Here is a 19,235-nt window from a genome sequence, read left to right on the forward strand (position 1 = left end):
ACAAAACAGCCTTAGATTAGTGGGAAGAGGGGCCAACAGAGTCCTCTCCCCTCCTCCCCCCGCCTCTGTCATCTGCACCACTAATATAAACCAAGCGAGAAGAAGCAGGCCTAGTGGCTAGAGCAGGAAGAATGGGCAGCAGGACTCTCTGTTCCAAGCGCACAGACCCCTGCCTCTTGAACTACAAGAGAATCTTCATTAGCTCTTAGCAGTGTAGGGCCTGTGACACACAGCTGAGCCGTTCTGATGCAACCCAGTAGAGGGCAGCAGAGCGCACACACTAGCCAGTTCTTTGCAGCCTTCCCAGGAGTTTTGTGAGGTTTCATTAATTAATGACTGTGAGATGCTCTGAGCTCCTCAGGTGAGAATGGCTGGGTGTTATGCTCACTCTCTTAATACACCCTATGGGGCCCTGATGTTGTCAGGGTTATAGCAGAGGCAGGTGATTGTGCTATTTTGTCAAGTTGTTTTGTGCTGTTTCACGCAACCATGATCTGGAACAATGAGGAACGCAGGGCCAGATCCATCCCTGGGGTCAATTCCACAGGAGCCCTGGGACTTATACCAGGGCTAAATCTGGCCTGTGTGTTTTATTAGCTTTGCAGCTCCTTAGAAAGAGGCATGTGCTCAGCGCCTGTCATGCATCATGTCCCCATTTGAATCAGCGGGATCCAGGAGTTCGCCTCCTTTGTTTTCCACAGCACAGTGCAAAAATCACTGCACCCATGCGAATCCTGTTGGCCTGCACACTAAATCACTCCGCAGCTACAAAGGCTGTGGGTGTATCCCGAACCCCTAGACACCTGACCAGAGCTAGGCATCAGGCTACCAAAACTAGGGAGGGAGAAGAGAAGAGCCCTACAATTAAGACTGAGGGGCAGTGTGATCCAGTGGCCTGGGGCTCTGGAGATTTGCGGTCTGTTCCTGACTCTGCCACTGACCTGCTGGGTGACCTTGGTCAAATCACTGAAGCTCTGTGTCTCAGTTTCCCCACCAACGCCCTTTGTCTTGTCTTGTAGAGTGTGGGCCCTTTGATGGTGGCAGGAGACAGAGACATGCAAAGGAGGGTGTCTCGGGAGAAGAGCTACCAGCTACAAGCCCAGAACAACAGCTGGGTCTGGCTAAAACTCCCACGGAAATGCAGGTGGGGGGAGAGAAGCAGCATCTCATGGCAAATTGGTTGCTTATGTGCAGTGAGTTTGATGGGTCTCAGCCCTCCAACAAAAACAGCCACCTCATTGTTACTAACAGGCTCTTTTGCTGGTTGCCTGATTAGAGATTCCAAGACTGAATGGGTCACGACAAGCCAAGTCGCTTCTTTCCCCAAGAAACAGTGTACGGGGAAAGCCAGCGCCACTGGCTCCCGGGCTGCCCCTGTTCTCTGGATAAAGAGGACTCCAGTCTCCAGGGCTCTCGATTTGGCACCTTCCACCCGCACTCAATTCACCCAACTTTTATTTGTTTAAAATCCATAAAGTGTGATTCATTAAAAAAAAAGCCGTTCCCAGCCGAGAGCTGGAGAGGCCGATTTAACCATCCGTCAGGCGACAGGGCTCAGCGGGGGAGGGCCCAGCGTTGTGGAAGCCTTGTTGCCATGGCACGGCCCAACGTGTCTCAAGCAATCAGAAGGAGACTGAGAAGAAACCAGACCCCTAAGGGCCATCGTGGGAAAGCCTCCACCCGAGGAAGAACCCCAGCGCTCGAGAGCCATGCACGCACCTGCTGGGGGTTCAGTTGTTTCCTTAGAGCTTTCTTCACACTCAGGGGCACGAGCAGCCTGTTGCACGCTCGAGCGCAGCTCACAAGGAGCTGGTATGACAAGCGGACGCAGCTCCAGCTTCCTGTGGTGTTGCAAGGTTGGGCACTGAAGCAGCTTGGCCTAAGGATGATTCCAAGGAGCCTTTGACATTCCTGAGCACCATTCACGAGGCTTCTTCGAGACCACTGGCATTTTGGCATAAGAACCATGCTCTGCACCTGCTATTTAAACGTGTGACGTGCGCCACAAACCATAATGAAGCATTAAGTAAGTAGCCCTATTTATTACTCCGAGTTTGCAGCTGGGGAAACTGTGGCGCAGAGGGGGAGATTTTTCCTGGCACTTGGGGACCGAAATCCAATGGGAGTTAGGCACCGAAGTGTGACTTTGAAAATCTACCTCAGAAAAGTTAAGTGACTCGCCCAGTGTCATTCAGCAAGTCACTGGCAGAGGGCAGGAATATAACCAGCAGGCTATATTCCCTCAGCTACTGTGCTGTTAGCTACACACAGTGGCTCCTCCTCACTCTCATTCAAGTGGGAATCTGTAGTTATGAGGAGGGAGCGAAAAGATCAAGGAACTCAGAACGTTGATGTTCTGTGTAAGTAGGGCTCTGATTCCCATTTATACCAAGGCCCCTTTACGTCACTTTCGCAGTGTAAAGAGTTGCACTCACCTTAAACCCCTTCCCACTGCCAGAGCAGCGTAAAGGGGAAGTAAAGCAAATGAGAATCAGGCCCAGAACAGAGTGTAAACAGTCACTGGTGTCTCTCCATTTGAATCTCCATTTAGCCAACCTAGGTATATTTAGTTCTTTTAACTTATCTTCCAACCCCTTAAATGCTGTTGTTAATGCCACTCTGCCATGTTTCCCAGTCACCGTGGTACCTGAGCCCTGCCAGATCAGCATGATTCTTGCTGGTACGGTCGAAATTTTAAAAGCATCGAAGCCAGGATGTTCCAAATCATGGTCCCTGCAGCAACCCTAGCTCAGCAACACCCCACATGGATAGCCAGGAAATGCTAACACGGCACACAGTAACCCAAGATACTATTGAAAGAACCAATGAGAGTCCAAGACACTATGCACTATGCACACTGTGGTGTAAACTCTGCTGGTTTAGCAGCAGTAAGACCAATCCCAAGGGTTCAAAAACGAGCCAGCCTCCCCCAAAATCATGAGATTTTAAATAGTACATTTTAGGCTTTTTTTATTTCCCTTTTGGGTTTGGGGTTTTTTTTGTTTTGTTTTGTTTTTGAGTCTCTAGGTTGTGCCCAGATCACATTTTCAAGTTTTTCTCTGCAACCATAAGAGCTAGAAACTTAATGATTTTTTTAAAAATGAAAGCTGAGATTTTCCTGTCATCACCTGGCTCCTGGAGCTGGGGCTTTAAGAAAAAAAGCAAGTATTGCAGGGGATGCATGTGGCCCCATATGCAGCAGAGGCAGAATGTGCCTGGCAAAATATTAGTCACCATGGCTAGGAACTTAGGAATTGATCAGAGGAGTGGTCCATCGATACCACTATCCTGTCTTTAATACCAAGAGCCTCAGAGGCAGCTGTCAGAAAGGCAGTAGAAGGCTGCTATGGGATAATCTCCCCCCACATCCACACTCCGATCCCACGCATGGGAAAAACTCCTCCCATCTCCTATGTATTAGACATTGGTTGCTTTTGAAGCTTGGTGTTAAATTTGTGCCCTGTATATATAGAGTCATAGATTCCAAGTCCAAAAGAGATCATGTGATCATCCAGTGTTTCTCAGCTCCCGGTCCTGGACTGGTGCTGGTCCCTGAGACCTCCCTGACACAATTTAGGAAGGCAGTAAGCCAGAGTAAGCTGGTCCCTGGCATCATAAAGGTTGAGAAACACTGATCTAGTCTGCCCTCTTACACAACACAGGCCATAGAAGTTCCCCAAACTAATTCCTAGAGCAGAGATTTTAGGCAAACATCCAGTCTTGATTTAAAAATTCTCAGTGATGGGGAATCCACCACGCCCCTTGGTACATTGTTCCAATGGCTAATTACCCTCACTGTCCAGAAAGTACACTTTGTTACCAGTCGCAATTTGTCTAGTTTCAACTTCTAGCCACTGGATCGTGTTAGACCTTTCCTTGCTCCCATCGGCTTGTGGGAGTGATTGTCTGCAAGGAAATGCTGGTGATCGTAGTCGTGCAATGAGATGCTCACAGATGGTGGACCAGAGCAGTGGCCTGGCTAGAGACCTGCACAGTCCCAACTCGCGTTACTTTGGGGTCTGATTCAACAGCCCTGCAGTCACTTCCATGTTGAGTCAGTCCTGTCTGGTCTCATCTGTGTGACCCTTCCTCTTGTCTTCTGCAGACCCCCAATGTCCTGTCATCATCAGAACCGTCGATGGCTTCGGTAGAATCCACTGGGTCAGAAGCTCGACCCGCGGACCCGGATCCTGCTGCACCTCTGGTCTCCAAGAAGAAGAAGAAATGGAAGGAGAAGGCCCAGGCCCCTGGGGAAGCAGGAGACAAGTCTTTGAAGAGCCAAGCCGAGATTGAAGGCCTCACCCAGACAGGCCACCAGGCCCTGTTGCTTGGTGATTCTCGGGAGGCCTTGGCCTGCTTCAAGAAGGCCTTTCTCCTGTCGCTGGAAACCCAGAGCACACAGGTCCAGAAGGCCTGTGCTTTCAACCTGGGGGCAGCCTACGTGGAGACCGGGAAGCCGGAAAAGGGCCTGGAATTCCTACTCAAGTCCCAGCCCAAGGAGGGGGAGGCTGGGGAGCACTTGGGGGACCTTTACTTTAACATGGGGGTGGCCCAGGAGGGACTACGGGACTTCCCCAAGGCCCTGGAGCATTTCCGCAAGGCTTTGGGTCACTACTGCCCAGCTCAGGTTGGCAACCAGGCCAGCACCTATATGAAGATGGGCTACTGTTATTTAGGGATGCAGGACCCTTCGCGAGCAGCCCAGTGTTTCCAGGAAGCCGGGCAGGCCTACACCGAGGCTGAAAAGCTAGAAGGCGCCGCCGTGGCCCTGACTGAGGCTAGCAACTACATGCTGCAGAGCCGGCGGTACGGGGCAGAGGAGATCATCGAGGTGCTAAACGAATGCCGGCTCCTGTGCGAGCACATCCCGAACAAAGCCTTGCTGGGTAAGAGGACAGGCTGGGTGGCTTGGGGCTAGCGAGCCCCGTGAGCTGCAGCCCAGCGGTTCCCGCCTCACGCAGGCCTGTAGTGCACGGAGCTGTCCTTCCTTTGCTAGCCACTTTTAGATTCCTGTGCTCTCCCTCCCGGAGGCTGCAAGGTACAGATCAAGCCCAGTACAGATCTGCGTAGCTGGTGTAAATGTGGATTCCTTTGTGCTGCACCTGTAAATTCATAGGAGCCCTCTGCTGCCATTTGGTGTCCTGGCCAGATGCAGCCTGTTGTGACGGAGACAGACACACACACGTCTCCATAGGCCACTCACCGTGTCACGAAAGCCACCAACAAAGCTGACGTTGTCTCCTTTCAGCAGAGGACCCAATGACACAATGGGCCATGGATAGAGTAGGTCCAGTGATAGCTAGTGAGGAATGTTTGTACTGTACGGAACAATCCACAGGCCCCTGGGTGGGATGGACCAGGAGGTCGCTCCCAGCCTCTGATGAGGTCCTTCGCTGTACGCTGCTCTCTTCTTCATGCTTCGACGTCTGAGTGCGTGCCCCTTTCTCTGATCTTTCCACTGCAGATCTAGGACCCAGGACCACAAACCCAGTTCTCTCTCTCTCTCTCTCCCGCTCTGCAGGCAAGCTCTATAATGACATTGGCCTCAGCTACGCCCAGCTCAAGATCTTCTCCCTGGCAGCCGACAGCTTCGAGAAAGCCCTCCCGCTCTGCCAATCCGACCAGGCAGACCGGCGCAAGGAAGCTGTGGTGCTGCAGAACCTGGGTGCTGCCCACAACACCTTGGAGAACTTCGGCGTCGCTGTGGGGTTCCACCAGAGAGCAGCTTTGCTACACAGTAGGCGGGGGCTGGGGAACTCAGGGAGCTGGAATCAAAGGAGCTGGGACTCCCCGTCTAAAACCTTTCGTGAACACCAAAGGGAGAATTTTGCTCTCTGGGCCTCTCCATCTAGAACTTTTCGTGGGTGCTAGAGGGAGGGTTTTGGTCTTTGAAGCTCTGACTCTAGAACCTTTCATGAGCACTAGACTATAGAAAGAGGAGGGAGACCAATCACTTTCCCCCCTCCATTCATTAACAGCTTCAGATTCCATTGGAAGCAAATGAATTATCTGTAGCTGGCGCAGACCCACAGCCACTCATTCAGCACAGAGAGTCACCAGTCTTGGGTACCCACCTGCCTCCAAGTTAAACAGAGCCCCCCGTCTGCCTTTCTCTGTGACATGAGGACAATGGACACAGCAGATGCCCACAGGGCTTCCATAGCTGATGTACACTTCAGAGCCGATGCCGCGCTGATGGTCTCTGGCTCATTGATGATGGCAGTTAGGACACCCTAGGAACACATAAAATGCCACAGGGGATCTGACCCACGGCCAGGACCCAGAGGTTCAGCAGAAGGCGAAAAAAAACCCTAGTGGACAATTATGGAATAACCAGAAAGTCTCTTCCTGTCCCATTCAGTTAGTAAAGAGACTTATACGCTGAAGCATGAGCATTTATAACCCACATATTTTTTATCTTATCTAATATAATCATGGATGATAAACGCCTAGTCCTTTTTAAAATCATGTCCTCGCTATCCTGTAGCAGTGAGTTCCACCAGTTAACTAGACATTGTGATTTTTTAAAAGTAGCCTTGGGATGAAGCAAAGAGAATTGTGGGAACTTGACCTCAAGCTCCTAGAGTTTCCCACAGGGAGGGTTGCTATCCCACAATCCACTGCAAAAAAGACCCATAAGGCAGTGCGCCGAACAGTGGTGCAGGGGAAACTGGGATGCCTAGCACATATTTTGCCAACGCATCCTCTCCCAGTGAGGCGATGCGACTCTAGCAAAGGCAGCCAAGTGTCCGCGCGCTCTAACAGCCTTGCAACGTCGGCAGCTGTATTGCTGGCAGAAATGCTACCGGGAAAACTTTCTAGTGTAGACATGCGCTAAAGCCATTGATTGGAGAACCCCGCCGGCCAGTGACTGGCACCCTTGGAGCGCATTCCCTGTGGATGAAAACTGCGGGTGTGTCTACAATGCAACCAGAGTGTGATGGCAGCTCCTGGAAGGTGTTTCCCGAGATAGCTTTAATCTAGCTAGATCAAAGCCAGCGCGAGTAGCCATAGACTTGTGGCTGCATCTGCAGCAGCACAGGTAGTTTTCTGAGTACAACCCGCCCAGGAGCCGGGATGCTACTTGTGCTAGACCCCTCTGCTATTGTTAGCTGAGCTGACGAGACCAAAGCCGGTTCAGGTGCGCCCACCTGGGCTGCTGTCACATCTCCCGACTGCAGTGTGGACGCACCCCGCGCGACACAGGGAAGCCAGCTCTGAAAGGGGGACGGGTTTGTCTGTTTCCAGGTATGCTGGGGAACAGAAGGGCCCAAGGTCAGTGTTTCGGCAACTTGGCCTACGCATTCAGCAAGCTGGGGGACCATGAGGCCGCGGGGGAGAACTACCTGCACGCGATGCAGGCCTTCAAGGACTCAGGTAAGGGGAGACGCGGCTCAGGATGGGGCATTCGCCATCACTAGCCTGTTGGCGGGATTTTTCTCCCTAGGAGCATGTTGGGGGCCTGGTAACAGGCCGAGCCGCTTGATTCTGTCCTCTTAACAGCCCTCCCCAGCTGAGCAGATTCAGGCTGGATCAGCCCGTGGGTGGGAGACCTCCAAGGAAGCGAACAGGAGCGGTTTTGGTGACCGGATAGGTGATGCTCTTCCCTTGGAGTTGGCACTGTAGGAATAAGCCGGCAAAGCGCAAGGGAATGCCGGGATGACGTCTGACCGATCAGCTGGAAAGGCGAGGACTGATCTTCTGACCTTACTGCTCCGTCTTCTGAACCCGTCTCCCCCTCTGTGTCCAGATGACCTCCAGGGGCAGTGGCAGGCTTGCGAAGGGCTCGGCGCGTCCCGCTTTCACTTAGGAGACCCCGAGAAGGCGATTCTGCATTACAAGGAGGCATTGACCTTGCTCTCGAAATGCCAGGTAAGGGAGGGGTTTCAGTGCGTAGCCGTAAATCGATCCACACCCCGTCTAGGGCTTGATTGACCGGGAAAGCCCTTTGTACCGCTCTGGCAGTATGTCCACTTGAAGGCCCTTTAGGCTGCCCAAGTGCTGTTAAGGCGTGTCAGTGTAAATGGGAATTAGGCCCGTGGTGTCTGTGCTGCAGAGCTGGGAGGGATCGTTGCCCAGTGGTTAGAACAAAGGGCTGGGACGTCAGCGCTCTGCGTCCGTCTCCCAGTGCAGCCATTGTCATCGCGCCTGATCCTGAGACATGCTGAGCCTTCACCACCCCCACTAAAGCTCATGGTCACCCCCTGTCAGGATTAGAGCCCTGGCGGTGCAATTTGGGGTGTCTGTGCCCTCGTAATGAGGTACCGGGTCCTCCTCGAGTGGTGGCTGGGCCGGAGACAGAGGTTGAGCCTTTGCAAATGGAGCAGAGTCTTTTAGCTTTTCGCTCAGGCAGCAGCAAGTGATGTTTTGAGGGCCCGGGATTCAATCCCCAGTGCCAGTGACCCCCGCCCCCAAGGCAAAAGAGAAAGAACGATCCTGACCGGACTGATCGGTGGGGAAGGGGGGGAGGCGTTCATTAGGCTTGTAATGTTCTTTGAGTGCCTCGGGTCCGGGTGGAATTTGATGTTGTTGTTGATGCATGAGTATTGCCTGAGTTGCGATCACTGCTGGGAGAGCAATGCCGGGGCAAAGCGCCACTGGGCCACAATTTCCAAGTCCGACTGGCGAGCCAGGCGCAGGTGCGTGGCAGCGGCAGCGGCCACCCCTTTTCTCCGTTCAGTCTAACAGGGGCCGTCTTCCACTTCCCTGCAGGATGTCCCCGGAACGGCTCAGGAGCGGATTGTGAACAAACTAACAGACGCCATCCAGTACCAGCTCTCCCTGGACAGTCGCTTCTCCCACGGGGGCGGGATAGCAGCAGCTGCACCTCTGGTGAGTAAAGAACTGCTTCCCCTGGGCCTCTGGCTACCTAAATAAACCAGGCTGCCTGTACCAGCAGGCGTATAGTGTTTACAGCAGCGGTTCCTGGTGGGTCTGCATTGCTCACCCTAGCACATTCTTGGGGCCTGATTCTCAAATGCACTCAGGCTCCGTATGCTGCCGTGGCAGCATAAAGTTGGCCGAAACAGCCCCTTGAAAACACCATGCCACCAACGGAGGCAGATCAGAGACATGGCCAGAGAGCACTGCACTATTCTCTCTGCTTCCCACGGCCCACAGGGAGCAGAGCATAAGTCAGAGCAGCCCCCAGGCAGTGCAGGGAACTGAATCCAGGGTTTCTAAGTGCCCGAACCACTGGGCCCTCCTTCCTCGCTTGTCGCCATAGGGCAGGGTTATTTGGGCAACAGAGCCCATGCCGTGAAGGTCGCATTTTGCTGTAGTATTTACCGCCCCCGCCCATGCCTTCCGGGCCCCAGGCTGAACGTAGAATGTAATTGTCCTGCTAGCGATGTAGGGGAAACCCCATCACTCGGTCCTTTACGGCCTGAGCAGTCCTGCAAGAATCAACGGAACCAAAGCCGAAAACTCTCCCGGTGCCGCAGAACAGGCTTCAGCAAACAACCCTACCTTGACCAAGCCAGAATGGGGAGGAAGGGGTGGACTAGGGGCCTTAATACAAAATCTGCCCTCAGTTACAGCCGGGCAAGCCCATTGGTGTATCAGGTTGCATGGCTGTAACTGAGAAATGGGTGGTTGGGTTTTCCCATCTTTAATGCCTGTGAGTCCATGAAGGCTAAAGGGGCCTTTGAAAGCTCCCTGAGAACTTCCTTCTGGCGCTCCCCAGGCTGAGATAGATGAGCTGATTCGCAGAGTCAGAGACTATAAGGCCAGAAGGGACCACTGTGGTTATCTAATCTGACCTGTTCGACAGCAATGGCCCATAACACTGCAGTTCACCCCAGTGGTACCGCAGGAGTCTGGATTGTTCCTGGAGAACACTAGAGGGTCAATACTCAGGGCCTGATTCTTCCCTGCCCTGCACCTTGGGCAGTTGTTTACACCAGTGAAAAGCGGATGAAAAATGCTACCAGATCAGAGGGGTCATGTAACAAGAGACAATACAGCTCAAGTGGCCAGTTTGGTCCGTATCACTAAACAAGGAAAAGAGGAGTGTTTACTTTTCCTGAGATCTATCTATCAATCTATCTACACGCATTTATCTGTCTGTCTATCCCCAAATACACCCACCAATCTATCCATCCATCCATCCCATCAACGCGGATCTCTCTCTCAATCACTCCCAGCACTGCAGTTTATAGGCACCGAATCTCTCTCAATTTCTCTGCACAGAAACACTTTCCTGGGAAGTTGCAGACCTCCAGTCAGGTCCGGTTTTCCACAGCACTGCACCAGGGCCATGGGAACGGGTCCCAGCCATTGCGCCAGGGAAGCAATTCGTAAGTCGGAAAGCATGGAGAACACAGCGCCCAGGGGGTCTTTCCCCTTCCTTTTGTGTCTCGCTAGACGCGGTCAGAGCCTTAAACAGAAAGCCAACCTTCTTCTCTGTGACTATAACAGGTCCTTCATGAAGCACGTCCCCCCAGCGCAGACCATAGAGGGGCAATATGACTCTGTGCTGGGTGCTCCAATGCATCAGAGACCTTCTCCACCGGGAAGGGCAGTGGACGGCTCACAGAGGCCAAGGAGGCAGCCTCTGCAAGGACCAAGTTACAGGGCTTCAGGTAAGAGGGTGGGCGGGCTGGAATAACGTTCGGTATCACAGCTGTGTGTCCCGGTCCCAACTGCGATCTAAGCCCTGTTCTCATAGACTCAGAGACTCTAAGCTCACAAGGGACCATCTGATCTGACCTCTTGCACATTGCTGCACAGACAGTCCCTGTCCTGAAGAATTTATTGTCTACAGGACAAAGGATTATTCTGTGCCGTGTAGTTGGAGCTGTGTCGGTCCCAGGATGTCAGAGAGACAAGGTGCGGAAGGTCATATCTTGTACTGGACCAACTTCTGCTGGGAAGAGAGACAAGCTTTGGAGCTTACATGGGAAAGGGCTGGGACAGGTCCTCCCAGCGTCACAGCGATAGCAGCAGATGCAAATCACTCTGTCTCTGACTTCTCAGTCCTTGTCTTCAAAGGAAAGCTGCACAACACTTTCAAAAGACAAACCTGGAAGCTTAAAATTCACGACTAGACTAAAAATCCTGGACTGAAGAGCGACGCTGGATTTATGGCTTGTTACAATAATCTCTAACCCACTAACCCCTTCTTTTTGTCCTATGACTGCAGAGGTTTGAAAGGGCCACTCTGCTTCGAATGGTCCCAAGAGGGGTCCCTCGCTCTCAGGTGGGGAGGGAAGCCACTTTGTGCTGCTGCATCAGGAAACAAATAGGTAGTTACCAGTCTGGGCTCCGGCCCTTTGGCCGGGGCAGAGCAAGGAGCAGGCTTTCGCCTAGGCCTCCTGGCTGGAGCAGGGCAGAGCTATCCGTCAGACCTCCTGGCCTAGCGAGAGGTAGCTGCCACTCCAGAGGTGGGTTTGGCAGTGGGGAGAGAGGGGTAGGGGAACCCGGCCCCACCCTACCTCACCGAGTCCCGGCCCACGGCCCTCTCAGCAGCGGAGATCTGCCGCCGGGTCCCAGCCGAAACCTGCCGACTCATGCTCCGATAACCAAACCGGATTGAAGCCTGGCTTCCTTGGGCTACTTCCCACCCACCCTCCCTGGAGTACCTGGATTCGGGGTTGTTGTCCATCCTGCCCGGCGTAGGTAGCTAGCGGCAGCCCTGGCAGCTCCTTGGTGTCCCAGGTGGCAGCCTCGAGCTCTGGCAGTGATGGGGGAGAGACATCCTTCTCTTCCAGCGGCTCCAGCCCAACTGAGCTGGAGGGCCTGGCTTTTATCCTTCCCCTCCCCGTCCTGCCCTTCTGCTTCCGGCAGGGCGGGCGCGGGCGTCCTGCTCTCCCCACCAGATGGGCATGTAGTGGAAGTCTGGAAGGAGGCCGCGCTGCCTCGCTGCAGTCCCTTGCAATATGTTCTCACTACTTCTGCTAAACAACCTGTTCCACCTTGCATCTTGCTGTCATGCTGGGAGAACCTTTCCCAGACCTGGAAAAGAACTCGGTATGGCTCGAAAGCTTGTCTCTCTCTCAGCACCAGAACTTGGTCCAATAAAAGATATTACCTCACCCATCCAATCTCTGGTCTAAAGAGGTATTAGCTCCATTTTACAAACGGCAAGTTAAGGCGCAGAGAAATATAAGGGACTTGCTCAAGGTCACACACGGAGTCCATGTCGGAGCCAGGATTTGTACCTAGCTCTCCTGTGTCCCAAATCCAGGGCCTTAGACTCAAGATTCCTGGGTTCTGTTCCCAGCCCTGCTACTGGCTTGCTGGGTAACCTTGGGCAAATCATGTCCCCTTTCTGTACCTCAGTTTCCCCATCTGTACAATGGGGCTAATGCTACTGACCTCCTTTGTAAGGTGCTTTAAGATCTACTGATGAAAAATGCGATATAACAACTATATTATTAATTAGAATTATTACCAAACCATTTAATCTTCTTAGAAGAGGCGAGCCTTGCTGCACAGACCACAGTCCTTGCGGAAGGACCCACGGGAGGTCACAGAGATCCACGCTCCCACCTGGCGCGAGAGCACAATAGCTTCGAGGAACTCAACAACTCTGTCATGGCTCCAGAGTATCACAACCAGCCCCAGGCGAACAGGTGGGTAAAAGAGCGCGAGAGAGACTCAGAATAGCGGCTGCCTTGAAAACTGCCCTAGGAAATGGTTCAGAATGAAGCAGTGGCGCCGTAGATGGGGCGCCAGGACATTGCATCAGAAAGTGGTGTCACCATAACGACGGCCTTGCAAAGCGAGACTGGATCCTGGTGCCAACGACACAAGAAGACTATAGGCGGCACCACCAAGGCGGCGTTGACAGGCTCTCGCACGGACACAAAGTTCAGCGTCCACCTTGTACGTTAACCGGTTACACAGAATTGGGTTCACCTGAGCCACTGAGGCGTCTTGCAAACCAAGCTTGTCTTCATTTAATAGCCACAAACCGACGGCTAACTCAAAATGGCCACCTGGCCTTCAACTCCATACCCTAAAAACAAGAGCTCTTCCGTGGCCCAACCAAGATGGTGACGTCAAAGGTAGCCCCAGCGTGATCTGCTAGTTAGTGCAAAGGACAAGGGGTCTGGGTTCTGTTCCTCGTCGTGGCAAGCAGCACTCTGCTGGCCAGGGAAGAGATCGCTAGGAAGATGGTTTGGGCCCTGTGTTGAAACTAGTTTCTTGGGTTAAAATAAGAGAGATCAATCCTTCCCTGTCCCAGTTTACCCACCTGTCCCTAGAAGAAGCAACGAGCCCTTTTTATCTTCTCTGCTGGACTCTGATTGGCTTTTGCCTTTCGAGCCAGTGGAAGACCAATTCTTGTTGATTCTGCCAGCAGCTGACCCTGGGTCGCCTCTCTGGGCAGTTCTTTGAGGTCTGAATTCACTGCTCGTTTTCTTCAAGGGAGGCGCACCAAGATGGCGGAGCCTCCAGCAGGGGGTAGCAACCGCATAGCTCACCCCCCTCAACGCTGATGAAAAAGACCGTGAAAGAGATTGTCATAGAGTAGTTACTAGGGCATTACATGTGTGGGGAGAGGGTCAGCGGGGTCACAGACGAAAATTAAATGAGCAGGGTCAGCGCGTGTTGCACTTTACGTACCCTTTTACCCAAGCGGAGGCTCCCAGATTACAACAGACCCCTCCCACACACACACTTTTTTCAGCCCACTCTAAGCATGGACCATTCCCACACTTACAAGACTTCATTACAAAGTGAAATTGACAATTAAACCTTACCTTGGTATCTCTTAATTTTGTATGGGTTGGGAAATGAGAAATGACTGGTCATGAGAGCATCTGTAACTCAGGTTCTACCAAGTTTTTTTTGTTTATGAATTAGACATGAAGATGTAGGCGTGAATTCTCATTGCGACATCAGTGCAAAGGGGCCTGAGTGTAAATGAAATTTCAGACTCCCATCTAATCTGTCGTGTTTCTGATTAGCCCATCATTGTCATATCAAAGTGCCAGGATGTCTTTGCTTTGTTCTCCTAGCAATCTGAACAACACTTACCTGCACCCGGAGCCTTTCTACCACAACTGCCTGCAGACTGGAAGACTCCATCATTCATCGAACAGTAAGTAGGAAAACAAACTATCGATCCCTTCTAAAGAAAGCAATACTAGATCGTGATTCCTCATAAGGTCCGTCCCAGTTCTATGATTTCATGATTCCCCATTGCCCTGCACCTTGTGCCGTCACCTGCAGCATGTCCAACTCTCTGCAGGTCTTGCGATATTTGGTGTTTTTCTTCAAGTCCTAGCTGCTGGAGTCAGGTGATTGCATGAGAATCTCAGCTCTCACTTTTTAAAAAATGGTTCTAGCCCTCATGGCTGCAAAGAAAAGCTTTGAAAACATGACTTGAGTGTAACACGAGAGGCTAAAAAACACCAGACAGCAAATAAAAAGAACCCCAACATTTATTATTATTTTAAATTTCATGACTGGGGGGCAGGAGGGCTGATGCATTCTGAATACTTGAGGGTGGCAATTCTGCACTCACACCTGTGCAAAGTCGGTGTGGCATGCTACCAAATCAGAGGCAGCGTGCTCCAGGGGCTAGAGCACTGAACTGGCTGTGAAGAGGTCTGGGTTCTCTTATTCCTGTATAAATCCTTAAAATGGGACATAGGAGCTGATTAGACATAATCCACTGGTTTGGATTCAGTTTGTATCAGGGATTGGACATGTATCCGGAGTAGGCGGAGCTTTCAGAATTAATGACAGCAAATTCTGAAAGGAATATTTCATGCTTCAGGGCTGATGACGAGCAAGATCTAACTATTAAAAATCAGGATGAGATCTAGGCTGGGAGCAGATAATCCCCTATCTACCTACTGCAGGTGTTGCACAGAATTTAATTCATCGCGTTTAAAGCCAGATCACATAACACAGACCCTTAAACTCCTAACAGTTACTGCAGAACTGAGCCCAATAACTTGGATTTGGCTAAAGTGTCTCTTCCAGCCAGGCAGCTAGACTCGCAATGAAGACCTAAAGAAATGGAAGGTTCTTACACCTTCCTCTGACCTTCCAGTGCTGGCCGCTGTCAGAAACAGGATATGGACTAGGTGGACTTTGAGTGTGATCTATTCAGCCATTCCTGTGTTTATCGGGCCAGGTTCATGCCTGGTATAACTCCATTGCCTTCCATTGAAACATTAACAACAAACAACAACGTTAACATTGAAACCTTAAACAACGTTAATAACGAACGTTAACAACGGGACAATGTTTAGTATTGACTGGAAATCAATGGTTCCGCTTGGGACATTGCTGAGCGTTGCTCTTTTCCATCAGATTTCACAGACCAGCATGACTATGAAACCCTCCGACTGAGAACAAGGACCCTGGAGCGGTAGGTGATGTTGCAATAAGAACGGTTCCCAAGGCCATTGGGCTGGGGTCGCTTGTCAGGAGTAGGTCCATTGGGAGTTTGGTTGGGACCGTGCACTGAATGAATCCCACTAATTTCTCCACAGAATCCCCAAAAGGAAGTAAGTTTGGATACTGATTAGAGCGGGAAGAAGTATTGTCTAGTGGGGGGAGCAGGGAAAGAGGGGTTAGACCTGCTAACTAGCGGAATCAGCTGCACAAACAGCTCACCTGGGGCGAGGAGTCACTGCCTCTCCTCACCCTGCGTCACAGCTGGAACGCCTAAAAACAACTTTAATTGCTCCAATCCTATTTTCTCCCCTCCTAGAGCTGCTGCCAACCCAGCTGGATGTCTCCCCTGTGAGAGACAGGAGCCCTGGCCACAGCAGAGGAGACGCAGGTTCGAGTCCATCATGTGCACACTCATGTGATGGTAACTAGCAGAGGCTCGGCTTTGCTCTGAGTAAACCGGGGATGGTTAGATACGGTGTCACAGCAGGATGCCGGGCACATTTACCCTTCTCTGTCTACAAAACCCTCCACAGGGCAACATCCTCCTCTCTGTCTCTCCTTCACTGGTGCAAAGGCCTTCCCCTCTGCATTCCTCGCCCTCTGAAACAGCTTTCATCTTGCTGAATCCCTGGCTCAGTTCAACTCTGCTACTGAGACATGAGACGGGATCCCGGCTTTCCACAAGAAAGCTTTCACTGCGTGCAATCCTCCTGCCTTGTCTTTGCCTGGAGGCCAGACTAGATGACCAGAGTGATCCCTCCTGACATTAAAAATCCATGATGCAAATTTAGATGAGACGTTCTTTGAGGCGGGGACCGTCATTTTGTTCTGTGTTTGTACAGCACCTAGCACCAGGGGGCCACGGTCTATGACTGGGGCTCCTAGGTGCTACAGCCACACAAATAATAAATAATCAAATGCAAATGTCTCTTTCCTCCCGCCTTTCTTCACTTTCTTCCTTCCCTCTCTGCTGTTCCGTGACTTTGCACACTGCACAAACAACTGGCAATCGATTGTCTCTGTACATTGCTTTGCAATAGTTTGGCAGTAAGCTGCTCTCCAACGGGGTGCTGTATTGTACTATATATAACGGGTCTGCCAAGGTGCCAGGCACAGCCCAGGGTTCATTCTGTTGTAAGTAGCAATGATCTCTGCTGCCATGTAAGATACACCAAGATGCTCCTGGTGAGTGGGTGTATAAGGGAATCCCGGTTAGTCTAATTTACACCACTTCTGAGTTTGGCCCTTGGTCAGGTGGATTATGGAAAGCCAGGGGCTGCTGATTTCATTACCCCCCCTTCCCGGGTCACAGTGGGGACACTACGCGACAGTGCAGACTTCCGTTGGCTTAGGATCCGGCCCTGTAATAATGAGCCTTCAGCATTTGAGCTAGAAGAATAACTCCCTTGGCTAGCAGCTAATCACTTCTCTGGGCCAGCCACAAGAAGACGGAGACCCACACTCTTCTTTTGTGGGTACAGGCCAGCCACTAGGATCGTCAGACGGGGTTGTGCATCCTTCCTTCTGAGTCAAGGCACCCCCGGCATTAGATAAAAGGACTAGAGTAAGGGATGGAGGGCAGAACAGAAGCCTGAGAGGAAGGAGGGGGCTGAGGTGGTACCCTCATTCTTGGGAACTTAGTGGAAACCACTATCAAGAGAGTCACCAAATCCTGCAGTCCTTACTCAGGAAATAGCTCAGTGGGAAACTTGTCTGAGTGAGGCCTGCAGGGTGTGGTCCAATATAAACAGGTAGAGGTGCAGGATGAGGGCCTTAGACTTGTGAGCTCTTTGGGGCAGGGACTGTTTTTTCACAGTGTGTATGTACAGCCCCATGCACAACGGGCCTCTGATTTCAGGTGCAGCCTTGAGCTGTGACCCTAACATGAATAATAAAGTGAGCAATAGATGGGTTTTTTCATTCTCAAAGTGGCATTGGCAGGAACATCTGCTTTAAATTCCTATTCCTTTGTTTGCCGTTTCTTGCTGTGAAAAGTTATTACAAATAAATCTGTATTTTGTACAAAGCGTCCCAGTGTCACAGCTTTTTTTTGGTCCCTTTCTGCTGGATGTTACTTGGCACCAGGCACGTTGCAAGCTCTCACCAGAGGTAAAAGGCACTTCCTGTGCATGGGATCTATGCACCACTAAATCCTGGTGAAACACACACCCCCTGCGTGGAATCTATGCACTACCAAGTCCTATTCACTACCAAGTCCCTGGTGAAATACACCACTGACATCCTACTTAACCCCCTTTGGGGGATGGCCCTGTGCACAGGACAAGTTTTGCTCACAGAGAAAATACCAGAGCAAAATCGACGCTCAGCTGATTTGAAAGTGTTTTGCATCCACTTTGCATTGGGGCGAGCGATTGTACCGTGTTGCAGGGTGATGGTGCATCCTGCTCATTGACTTGTCTAAGAACCTTAAATACAAGGCCCCAGTCCTACAAACATGGGTGTGACTTTGAACGAATGATCCCATGGACTTTAATGGGACTACTCGCAAGAATAAAGTCAGACACCTGCTTGTAGCATCACGGCTTCGGAGAGGGACATTCTCATTTGAGTTCCTTCCTAAGGCCATGATTGAAGGCTCCCATTCGTAGAACGAAGGCGTTTTGCGCCGTGTGGTTTAGAAATCACAGAATTGGGAGCGGGGTTCAGCTCTTTGAACCCTCTCACCCTCAAAGGTTCCAGAAGGTTTAGATTCAAGTTATTAGTTCTTGGGTCATCACAAGGTGTGTTTCCATAAGGCATTGAAGGCCTGAACCAAAAGTCCATGGACATCAATGGGAGGCTTTCCATCGGCTTTGGTACATCAGGCCCTTCCTGTCACTGTCCACTAACATAAATACAACATTGAAAGGGTCGTTTAAAAACAAAAGCTTTACAAAACCTAAATTAACATGGAACTGATGTTTATTGATATAACTTCAATTGTGTTTAGGTGAGAACAGTCCCCTGCAACCCAAACATAGCAGCCTTTTTCTACAGCAGGTGGCTTGGAGGTGAAACTCGCAAGACACTGGCTAAGTGAAACTGACTAAGCCCCTGATATGGGGGTCCCAGGAGAAGATTGACATGGCAAAGGTGTCCTGCACAAAACAAGTTGCATGGCTGGTTACCTAAAGACCAATCCTAGATTTGTGATTAAGATTCTGACCTGGGACAGATGTGGCTTCCAGGCCTGGCTCTACCACAGTCTCCCTGGCTGACCATGGGAAAAATCACTTAATCTCTCTGCGCTTCAGCTCCCTTCTGTAAAACAGGAAGAGTCAGCCACAGCGTCTCTCACTATGCGTCTAGACAGCAAACAACACAACGCAGCCCTGATCTTGGTCAACGCCTCTATCATTCATGTGCTACTTTAATACAGCTGAAGTCTCTCGAAAGCTTATGCCTGCAAATATTAAATTTGTTAGTCTTTAAAGTGCCACAGAATTCTCGTTGTTTTTAATACAATGATACTAGTTCAATCCATCCACACACAACCTCACCCCCATGGGACTCTGCCTGGAAACAGAGCCCTTCCGGCAGCAACAGGTATATTTCCATTCGGCCTGATGAGTGAATGCAAGCAAGTAACGCAAACCTTTACCTCCCTGGTGAAAAGGGAATTAGATGGTTTTTAAACTCTGTTTCAATCATCTCAGGTATCACTGACACCCAGGTGTAGGATACTGGTGGCTTTTATTTACTGCATCATTTTTTTAACCCTAACAATGTCCCCTTTGCCATTTCAATCAGGCGCTCTAGAAATATTTTTTCCATTTGCTCAAAAGGTCATGCATGGTCTGAGTCAAAACCGAATTTAAACAACCATGAGAAGCCAAGCCGTAGGGTACCAGGCCTTTAAAGAGTCATGGGTATATTCC

At 51.1% G+C, this 19,235-nt stretch overlaps 1 protein-coding gene across 1 annotated transcript; it reads left to right on the plus strand.

Moving 5' to 3' along the window:
- Positions 1-4,138: 4,138 nt before the first annotated feature.
- On the plus strand, positions 4,139-17,284 carry TTC24 (tetratricopeptide repeat domain 24). The gene is made up of 11 exons (XM_067569573.1): positions 4,139-4,886; positions 5,522-5,737; positions 7,249-7,377; positions 7,751-7,872; positions 8,713-8,832; positions 10,192-10,298; positions 10,420-10,583; positions 12,419-12,575; positions 13,965-14,047; positions 15,271-15,328; positions 15,674-17,284. The coding sequence occupies exons 1-11, from the start codon at positions 4,139-4,141 to the stop codon at positions 15,774-15,776; spliced, it is 2,007 nt and encodes a 668-aa protein (XP_067425674.1). The 3' UTR covers positions 15,777-17,284.
- Positions 17,285-19,235: the final 1,951 nt, after the last annotated feature.

The sequence above is a fragment of the Emydura macquarii genome, unplaced genomic scaffold, assembly GCF_026122565.2.
Source record: "Emydura macquarii macquarii isolate MOO-44397 ecotype Brisbane River unplaced genomic scaffold, CSIRO-AGI_Emac_v2 contig_2924, whole genome shotgun sequence".
In the NCBI taxonomy this organism is placed as follows: domain Eukaryota; kingdom Metazoa; phylum Chordata; order Testudines; family Chelidae; genus Emydura; species Emydura macquarii.

What these genes read in the sequence shown, in the direction of transcription:
- TTC24 (XM_067569573.1), top strand. Translation starts at nt 4,139, where the DNA reads ATGGCTTCGGTAGAATCCACTGGGTCAGAAGCTCGACCCGCGGACCCG. An exon ending in GCAGGCCTTCAAGGACTCAG is followed by an intron (nt 7,378 to 7,750) that starts GTAAGGGGAGAC and finishes CTCTGTGTCCAG; the next exon opens with ATGACCTCCAGGGGCAGTGG. An exon ending in TAGCAGCAGCTGCACCTCTG is followed by an intron (nt 8,833 to 10,191) that starts GTGAGTAAAGAA and finishes TTCTCTGCACAG; the next exon opens with AAACACTTTCCTGGGAAGTT.